The 10,359-nt window shown below is 44.5% G+C and overlaps 1 protein-coding gene across 4 annotated transcripts in view; it reads left to right on the plus strand.

The window, feature by feature from the left end:
* Window positions 1–10,359, plus strand: part of CACNA1D (calcium voltage-gated channel subunit alpha1 D) — a 379,519-nt gene continuing 369,160 nt past the window's right edge. For 2 of the 4 annotated variants that reach the window (XM_004368623.1, XM_004368620.1), the window contains exons 1-3: window positions 274–455; window positions 2,373–2,682; window positions 6,684–6,789. In XM_004368623.1, coding sequence (XP_004368680.1) covers window positions 392–455; window positions 2,373–2,682; window positions 6,684–6,789 — 480 coding nt within the window. In that variant the 5' untranslated portion in view covers window positions 274–391. Of the gene's footprint in view, window positions 456–2,372; window positions 2,683–6,683; window positions 6,790–10,359 lie in introns of all 4 variants that reach the window. The other 2 variants (XM_004368621.1, XM_004368622.1) reach the window with 2 other exon arrangements.

Genomic DNA, 10,359 nt, shown 5'->3' on the forward strand with positions numbered 1-10,359 from the left:
GCATGGGGGGCGCTCTGAGCGGCCCCGGCGGCCGGACCGGCATCTCCGCGGCGTCCCTCCGCTAGAGGAGGGGACCAAGCCAATTCTCCTTTGCAGCAAAAAATTGCATGTATATATTATTAACATAATATATACATCGGATTTTATTTTTTTAAAAAGTTTATTTTGCTCCATTTTTTTGAAAAAGAGGGAGCGTGGGTGGCGAGCGGTTTTTATAAATTGTCCTTATTTTCTGTTGTTTGTCCCCGTCTCTCCCCACCCCCTGCTGAAGCAAGAATAAGCGCAGGGACCGCGGCTCCTACCTATTGGTAACCCCCTTCCCCGTTCCTCCCCCGCCCCAACGCCCGGCACAGTGCCCTGCACACAGTAGGCGCTCAATAAATGTTCGTGGATGATGATGATGATGATGATGAAAAAAATGCAGCATCAACGGCAGCAAGCGGACCACGCGAACGGTGAGCAGCCAGAGCCTGGGCACCCGCTGCCACATCTAATCCTTGTCATGGTCCTGTTTTCACCCCCTCTCCCCCTCTCGCCCCCCCGCTGCTCCCGTCTCTGATGCGCTGGGTGGGTTGAGGGGGTTGGAAAGGATGCTTCTAGCCCAGTGTGATCTACATAGAAAGGGGAGATGCGTGAAAAAGCCACTCCGTTCTCCCTTTTAGGCCCTGAGTGTCAGAGTTAATTCTGCATTTGTGGGGTGGGGGCGGCCGTTGAGTCTCTGGTGTACTGTGCAGCAGGAGGGGCTAGCCGAGGTGATTTGGGTTCGGTGTCCTCGGGCTCAACTTTCCACCAACGCAGCCGAGCAATGAAGGTGGTGGTGGGGTTAGCCTCTTCTCCCTTTCCTTTCTTCCCCCGCCCCCTGGTTGACTGGGAAGGTCTCTGGTGGCATCCGGAAAATTCTAGGATTGCCCGGTTTCACCCTTCACCCTTGGCGCCGGTGGATGAAGCACACCCCTCCCCTTGCGGGGGGAGGCGCGGTCTGAAATCGAGGGGAGGGGGCGGACGGAGCGTGTATTCCCGCTCCCGGCGCCGGCAGTGCACACATCGGTAACCTAGCAATGCCCGGGGAGTCGCTGCCGCTGTGAGGCTCCCCTCCCCGGGCCGGGCACCACGTGCAGTTTCCACACTGGCCCGGGCTCGGTCTAGGAAGGCTGGAGCAGCTCCTGGCCAGCCCTGTCCCCTCTTCTTGGAGGTCGCCGGCCCCTCTGCGTCTCCCACTCGGCTGGAAACCTTCCCGAGTGAGTGCTCCCCATGGAAGGGGTTGGCACGACTCATCGTGGGCTCCCAAGCTGCCCGCCCACTCTGCCCCCTTCTCAGGCTGCTGGGCAGCAGACCTGTGCTTGCAGTGACTCTCCCTTGCTGTTAACAGTAATTGGTTTTTCGAATGCTCATCCCTCTACCTCTCACTTTGGCCTCTGCCTCCATAAAGACATTTAGAGCAAGGGCGGGGACAGGTGCCTAGGATACCTGCCTGGGTTTTGACCTGACTCAAAGCTTGTGGGGGCTTCTCACAGGAGGCCTCCTTGGGGGTCTGCCCCGTGTGCACCTGGATGCCCCACTACACTCAGGTGACTCCTGTTTAGGCCTTGAGGGCCCCTGTTGTAATCCAGCCTGTCATCCTAGGTGTAGGAGTGCAGGTTGCCTGCCTGTCTCTCTGGATGCTGGCTTGGCTGATGCTGCTGCAATTTAAAATGCAAAAAAGCCCTAAAGATGTTTTCTGTTTTCGGAAGCCTGTGGAGGAAATGAATCCCAAGCATCATGAATTTTCATTTGCAGGAAGCGTCAGTGCATAATCTAGATATTTGTTATGGGGTTTTTGGTGTTGCCTGGGTGCCAGTGGAGAATTTTTTATTTTTTCTTTCATGTTGGAAGAATTGCATTTATGGCTGTGGAAAGATGTTGGAGTAACACCCTGAAAATGATTAAGACTATTGAATTATTGGCACTACCCCCTCCCTTTTTCTGTAATGGTGCTAGTTATTTTAAAGAAAAACTATTGTACGTATCTGTTAAGTCATTAGAGATACGTGGGTTTTACAAATTGCAAAGAGTGTGGAATAAATGTGGAAATGACCTCAGTTAGTCTGAAAATGCCTAAACGACTCCTTGTGAAGCCATGGATATAGAGAGGCACGAATGTTGATGGGTGTGATGCAGTACTGCTCCTGGGTGACTGACACTCAGGCCAGAGCAAATGGACTTTTCCTGCCACTCTGGCTGACCAAATGCCAGCTTCAGAAAAACAGCACACAAGGTTCAAAGTGAGCACATGGGTATGATCCCCCCCCCCCTTTCTGATGTGAGACAACCTTGGTTTTTTTTCTGGACACTGGATGCTCATTGTTATTTTTCTTTCTTTTTCTCCTCCCCAGAGGCAAACTATGCAAGAGGCACCAGACTCCCTCTTTCTGGTGAAGGACCAACTTCTCAGCCGAATAGCTCCAAGCAGACTGTCCTGTCTTGGCAAGCTGCAATCGACGCTGCTAGACAGGCCAAGGCTGCCCAAACTATGAGCACCTCTGCGCCCCCACCTGTAGGATCTCTCTCCCAAAGAAAACGTCAGCAATACGCCAAGAGCAAAAAACAGGGTAACTCATCCAACAGCCGACCTGCCCGTGCCCTTTTCTGTTTATCACTCAATAACCCCATCCGAAGAGCCTGCATTAGTATAGTGGAATGGAAGTATCCTTTTTTGGGGAAGTCTTTCTCATTTTCTCTATTACCATCTGTTCTTTAAAAGGATCTGCTTTCTGAAATGGCACTTACAAAGCTGGAGCGGTCTGGAATGTGAGCCACAGAAGAAGCTGTATGGAAGGGGTTTCATTGTCTATTACCTTCAGATCTCCTAGGCTTGCAGAGGGGTGGCTTTGTGGGTATATTTAGCCCACTGTCTGGAGAGAGAGAGAGACAGAGAGAGAGAGAGAGAGAGAGAGTGTGTGTGTGTGTGTGTGTGTGTGTGTGTGTGTGTGTGTGTAGAGTGATGGGGGGAGGGAGTAACAGCCTAAAACTTCAAAGTGGTGGATAATTAAAGTATGAAAAGTAGCCTTTGGTCATTTGATACCTGTGGTTAGTTTAAAATCTACTATTGTTTTTTGGCAGTGGTATGCATCAAACCTATTATGAATAAGCTATACCAATTTAAAAAATAGACTGTATGAGACTCTACTGGAAGTGAATACATTTTTGACCTTTAGCAAAATCTTCTGATGTTTTGGAATTTGCTTCTGCAACTCCAGTTAATGCTAAGGTTGCTTCTGCCCCTGACATTTGGTGATTCTAGTTGTTCAGGTAGCTACATACAAATACGAACACTTGCTTCATAGGGAGGGAGGGAGTACTTTTGAATTGTTTGTGTTTTTTTGGCTGATCAATGCTATGACTTCCTGGAATTTCCTTTTGATAAGCTCCAAAAAAGCCTGTGAAATGTGAGCGTGAGGGGCGTGTGAAGGGAGAAGTCTGTATGTGCCTCTTCTCCCTGAGCCCTTACGAGTTGTAGAACAGCCCTTGCTGTGGAGGAATTTGCAGTTGCTGCCTTTATAAAAAAATTTGTCTATGTCCTTGGACTGGAGTTACATTTCTGGGTGTCTCCTTTGTATTTTTAAAATTGAACTCCAAATGCCCCAGGATGGTTGATATGTCCCAGATCTTGGAAAACTATTGTGGTTCAGTTTGTGTATCCCTTCCCCCAAATCTTGAGGCCGAGCTCCAGCCACTGCCCTCCTTCAGGAAAGGTTGACTGAGGCCTTCTTTCTAAGCAAACGGCTTTCTAATTAGTCAGATGATTCATTGGTCTGGGTAAAATAAAGCATTTCCTTTCCCCCAGAAGTGTTTTTGGAGCTGGCAGGAACCTTAGAACAGTTCCTAACCATGGGAAGGAGTGAGAACATAGGGCTTTGCCCCCACTACTCCCAGAATGATGAAAGGGCCGTGCTTAAGGGGGAGAATGTTGGTGGCCAGCTAGAAAGTGGAGCTGAAACCTCCCAATAACTTGATTACCTAGCTAGGCAGCTATTTGCATGTCCTTTGTCTTCTCTGGCTATTTTCTCTGCTTAAACCAAATCAAACCAAACTCATTGCCATCAAGTCAGTTCTGACTCATAGGGACCCTATAGGACAGAGTAGAACTGCCTCATAGGGTTTCCAAGGGGCAGCTGATAGATTTGAACTACTGACCTTTTAGTTAACAGCTGAGCTCTTAACCACTGTGCCACTAGGGCCCCTCTCTGCTTAAGGACAGGAGTTAAAATGAGTTAACTCTCTAGAAAGGTTTTGGAGAGAGCAGTCAAGTGCTAGGGTAGGATTTGGGGGGTTTTCATGTGCTTCTCGGAACAGATGTCTCCTCTCGAGTGAGCTCTGGTGTCCCTCACATAGCTGGGACTGTGTGTGTGTGTTCCCTCTTTAAGTTCTTCTGTAGTCTGAGGACAGAATGTCAGTGTCAGCCCAGGAGGGAGCTAGGTAAATCAGGGTGTGCTCTGGTGGCATCCCTGGATCAGAGGCAGTAACTGTACCTAGAAAGATCTCTTCCTCCATAGGTTGGTTTGATGTGACTCAGAGTAAGCAGAGACCTCTCAGTGGGGTCATTAATTGTATGCAGAGCCTGATGCTGTTTCTCTTTGTGCACAGTAATTTGTATATAGCAGTTTATGTGTAGAGAGTGAATTCCTGGGTCATGCTGCCATCTTCCTTTCCTGCATTGCCAGATATGTGTGTATAGCAATCAGGGGACACGGCTGCCAATTCAGGGAATAGCCTGCTTACAAATGGGGTTGTTTGTAAACTGGATTCTTAAACATCATAGGATCCGTTTGTTTTTTCCAGTGGCCGTTTCCTTCTAATTCAGGGAGCAGGTTATACAAGTCCTCCGAAAGCCTGCTCTGTCAGACCTAGTCAGCACTGAGAGGGAGGAGTTAGTTCGTTTTTGCAGGCAGACAAGGAAGAGTGTGCTGCACCTCGGGGAAGTAAGTGGTGTTTTCTTTATTTTGGAAGGAGATGATAGGATCAGACCCATCTATTTCTCTACTCTGATTGGCTCGTAGAAATCTTGTGGCAGTGATGATGGTTTCCACCAGTACTTAGAGACCGAAACTGAACCAGCATAAAGAAGAAAGTACGCCTTATGTTGGGCCTTCCTGAACAGTGTCAGTATTTCTCAGATGTGCCTGTTTCTCATTTAGGTATTGGGAAGTTTAAAAGGGAGGATGGTGGTGTGGGAGAATGTGAGCAGAGACAGTGTGTTTCTGCTGAACATTGGTTCAGTTGACTTCTTAAATTCCGGTGGGGAATTGTCAAAAGGAAAAATGAAAGGCGATCCTGAAGTCTTCTGAAGGTGGACTGTTTTAAAAGTGGATCCCTGGATAAAAGATTCTTACTTGCTAGATGAGTTAAAAGAATAAACATGAATTAAAGCTAACTAGCTTAAAAAATAAACCATCGAAATTAGTAAGGGAAGAGTGTTCATACTTTCATATCAAATATTGAAGTTCGTCAAGGGGCTGAGGTTCTATAACACCCAAGGTATCTCCAGAGAGTTGAGGGGTATTTGTTTCCTTTAGCATTTTTGAATTCCCAGGAGAGTATCAGGGTGAATGGAGAATAGTCTGTTGGTGTTCTTGAATCTTTAGTACCTTGAGGTATTTAGTCAAGCGGTGTATGATGGCCTTCCCTTTTGTGAGTGAGTGTATGAGAGAGACACACCATTGTAAATCAGGCCTGGGAATTGCGGATTAGGTTGGTTACTCATGAAACCTCGCTTTGGAAAGGCTGAAAACCAAAAGAAGGAAAACAGTCATTTGGCAGATGTCAGATTTTCTATTGCTAGTTTTGACAGTGTCTTTTAATAACACCAGAATGTTTAAGCGAGTATCTGTTGAAATCTGATCTCCAAGTGATTCTTCCAGACAGACCCCCGAGATTTAGAATTGTTAAATAGTGCTTTGAAAGTGTCTGCTGCTGATTTCTTGTGGCTTTTTATTTAATTTGTTTATAAATTGAACACAGTAACAGCACATTATAAACTGAGCTCCAGTCCAGCTCTAATCTGAAACAGTTACAGCCATTGATTACTCTGGTAAAGAACGCAGAGGAAGAAGCTGAGGCCTGCCTTGCTTATTACGGTGTCTGAGGTATTGGACCATGGCCTGAGAGAGTCATAGGGAAAATGGAGAAGGTCCTAGTAACCTGGCCTGTCCCAGTCCAGAGAAGAGATTCTGACTGACCCAGCCAAGAATAGTCCCCAAGAAAATGGCTCTAACACATGGAGCCAAGGATCTGTGGAAGAGACTTGTCCCATGATGACTTCTCTGTGTCTGCTGCAGCCGGGAATTTAGCTTTCGAAGGCCCTTGTTTCTTTTAAAACTACAAGAAGCAGAAGCCTGGTTCACACAATTCCCTAGTTCTATGCAGTTTTAGGTTTTAACATAAAATGTGCAGCAGAAGAATGAGTGTAACATGATCCTTGCAACGGAAAAAAAGGACGTGGAGAGGTCATTTGATAGGAAGATCTGCTATGAGATGACCGCTGGTGGTTACTTCTGCTGAAAACCTGGCAGTCACCCTGGTCAGTCAGAAAATGATTTGTGTATGTCATTTTTTATCTTAAAAAAGATTCAGAAGTGGTGTGATCGGGACTGTGATGAGAGGATGGTTTATGTTTGCATAATACATACCTTAACACAATTTTTCAGACCATTTGACATATTTATATTATTGGCTATTTTTGCCAATTGTGTGGCCTTAGCTATTTACATCCCATTCCCTGAAGATGATTCTAATTCAACAAATCATAACTTGGTAAGTGTCCTTAGACTTCTTGCTTGTTCTGATGTGTGGTTGTCATTTGCCTCTATACTTGGGCTGCTGGCTTTCTGGGGCCGTTGGTGTTTGCAGCCATGCATGTGACGTTTCCCAGACCTTTGCAACAGTGTTTATTTGACCTGTATTCTCAAATTTATACTGAATGAACATGTCAAAAGTCATGAATCTTGTGTAAATAGATGTGGAACTTTTTATGGGAGAGGTTTGTAGCAGATATTTAAAATAACTTTTTTTCTCCACACAGACTTTTGCTGTCTACCATTCTTTTCCTGATACTAGCTTTTTATTTATTTATTTATTTTTTAATTTTTAAATCTAGTGTTATTTGGGAGTGACCAAAATTGTTTGGTCAATTTTTGTAGTAAGTAAAGAATTATCATACAATTATCGTTTATACACAAACTACTCATTCTTAGAGAAGCGTTCAGCTGCTAACCAAAAGGCTGGCAGTTTGAACCCACCCAGCGACTCTACAGGGGAAAAGACCTGGTGATCCTGATCCCATAAAGATTAAAAAACAAAAAACCAAGCCAGTCGCCGTGGAGTCGATTCTGATTCCAACTTATAGCCACCCTGTACGACAGACTGTAGAACTGCCTCATAGAGATTCCAAGGAGGGATTGGTGGATTTGAACTGCCGACCTTTTGGTTAGCAGCCATGCACTTAACTACTGCAGCACCTTGTATTATTGAAACTCCTACTCCTAGCCCTGGTGGCGCAGTGGTTAAGCATTAAGGCTGCTAACCAAAAGGTCTCCAGTTTGAATCCACCAGCCGCTCCTTGGAAACTCTATGGGGCAGTTCTCCTCTGGCCTGTAGGGTCACTGTGAATCGGAATTGACTTGATGGCAGTGGATTTAGTGTTTGGATTTTAGTCCTTTGAAAAGTCCCAAGATAAAATGATTCTATGGTTAAATAAATTGGTATACTTCAATATACTTTATTGCCGTCTTAAAGATTTATGGTGCACGTTAGCCTAGCAAAAGCTCTAGGAAGGTCTGCAATTAAAAAACAGTTTCATTTTGTTTAATTCAGCTAGTCCCAAAAAAGTAATTGGTCATGGATTCTTTGTACATTTTTTTGGCAGAATACTTTAACATCATGGAATCAGGGTTCCATGGAACTTTCTTTGGGAAAGGTTGATATAGTTAAAGAAAAAAAAAAAGGCACTAAAGGGCTGTATAACTAGCAGCTTGTTCCACTTGCCATCCACTGGTTTTGTTGTGGGGCACTTCCCATGCCCTTTTTGCGTTGCCATTCACGCATCTGTCAATTAAGGGGATTGGAGGAGATGATCACTAGGATTGTTTTTACCTCTGACATTCTGTAATCTTTCTTTGATGATTCAGAAGCCATTCCGAGATTTTTCTGGCGCCACAGCTTCCTTCTTGCAAGGATCAGTACTTTATAATTGGAGGTCGTGGCAAATGGTAGATGAAGGAGGGAGCCATGCTGGATAACAGGAACCTCCCTCCATTTTGGTGTCTCTGCTCTCTCCTCTTTTAGCTAGTTCTTTCTGGTTTTTCATGTTGAACTGGAGTTTAGTTAGGTTGGATGTTCTTAACTGAATGTTGTAAAGGCAAGACTACTGCAGGGAGAGATCTGCTGGCTTCTGAGGATATTGAAACTATACTGTTGTGAATTTAGCCTTAATGGTTTATGTACAGGATTTCATGTTACATTTAAAATGTTGTGGCATATTTCAGATGTAACATGATGTCTATTCAGATTTTCACATCTGTAGTTTGATTTCCAGAGAATTTAAAAAAAGTTTTGGGTATTGTAACTGAAAATATAACTGTAAATGGAAGTTAGATACGTATGTGAATGCTTTCTGTTAGTATATATTTAAAGTGTGCTAAAGATTACTTGTGTAACTTTGGATATTTTAAAGAGCTTTTGATTTGGTTATACACATGTGACGTTAGATGATCATTTTAAAGGACGAGCAGAAGTAGTGAAAAGCATCCCATCGATGGAGATGGATCATTGTAGTCGAGGCCACAGATGGTGTCAGCCTTGTTACCAAATTTAACGACGTGTATGGTGACCCAGTTTGTTGCTATTTGTCGCTCAAGAGAACATGATTAAACAAACTTAGAAAATAAATGCCTTTCAGAAGGGCAGATTAATGCAATAATTAATATAGCTGCATGTGTAAGCCAATTAATACTCTGATTTTTCCCAGGGAAATGCAGGGCACTAATATAAGTGCTGTTGAACCATTTGAGTTTCTCAGTTAAGGAGTGAGGGAATAAAATATTATAGGAAATTGATCAATCTCTTTTCTTCCCCCTTGCCATCCCTCTGCAGTGGGTCCTTTCTTGATAATTCTTAAAAACTGAACTTTTTTGTAGGGGGGAGGGGGAAGGTGAGGGTTTTTAGTTTGGCAGGCCTTTCTAAAAACCAACGTGTATTCCTTTGTCTTCTTAGTATTCTTAAACTCATGGCCTTCAGATTTGTGTCGTATTTTCATTTGGATGGTTACATGACCAGATGAGTTTGTACACTGCTTGACTCTTTAAATATTCCCTTTCCCACTGTGGGAAGGGAAGATCTTTGTGGACTTCCCCCCTGACACTTAGCAAGGTCCCATGCCCTGTCAGCCTCCCACCAGGGAGCTGGGTTTTTTTTATACATTTGACCCAATTTGTGCCAAAGTGATTGCTCTATTTTTGGGATTGGTTTAGAGGCAGCTGAACAAAGCTTATTTTTCATCTGTAGTAAATACCTTTCAATTAATGTGAATGGCAAAACAGAGGGCAGAAAGACTGATGAGGTGCAAAGCTGTGCCTAACAGGGTGGTTTTCCTTGCCTAAGAGTTCTGTGGGAAATGTATACGTCGAGCACTTAGAGTGAGATTCAGGGCCAGCTTTTGTGGAAGATGTTTCTGTCCATTAGAGAGCGCTCATGGTGAAATTATTACTTTTGTTGGATGAGAAATGTGGCCATCCCCATTGGTCTAATGTGTGTTTGGTCTGGGTTTATGTAACACAGCCAGCTCTGGGGACTTAGAGACTTCCTAGGGGGTAGCAAGTTTTCCCAGAGTTAAATTTTTTTTTTTTTTAAATATAAACTATCTAAAGTTTTTATGTAGCTTTCATTTGTGGACTTTCAGGAAGTAGTGGAGGCTGAAGCCATGGAAACAGTGCAACTCAGTTCCCACAGTCATAGCCCTCTTAGTTCAGTCAGTAGCAGTATTTGCTCAGTTCCACTTGAGTGTATCATCGATTTTCTTCTTAACAGAGGTGGGGTGGGGGTGGGGGAGAGCTCTTCTGTATTGACTGTCAAGAGTGGGATGATTATAATACCATATTTCACTGTGTTGAACTTTGAGGGGCAGAGTAGCAGGGCTAGGGGTCTGGGGACTATGCTCTCAGGGGACATCTAGGTCAATTGGCTTAACAAAGCTTATTAAGACAATATTCTGCATCCTACTTTGGTGAGTGGCATCTGGGGTCTTAAAAGCTTGAAGCGGCCATCTAAGATGCATCAATTGGTCCCAACCACCTGGAGTAAAGGAGAATGAAGAACACCAAAGACACA

This window comes from Trichechus manatus, unplaced genomic scaffold (assembly GCF_000243295.1).
Source record: "Trichechus manatus latirostris isolate Lorelei unplaced genomic scaffold, TriManLat1.0 scaffold00001, whole genome shotgun sequence".
Classification (NCBI taxonomy): domain Eukaryota; kingdom Metazoa; phylum Chordata; class Mammalia; order Sirenia; family Trichechidae; genus Trichechus; species Trichechus manatus.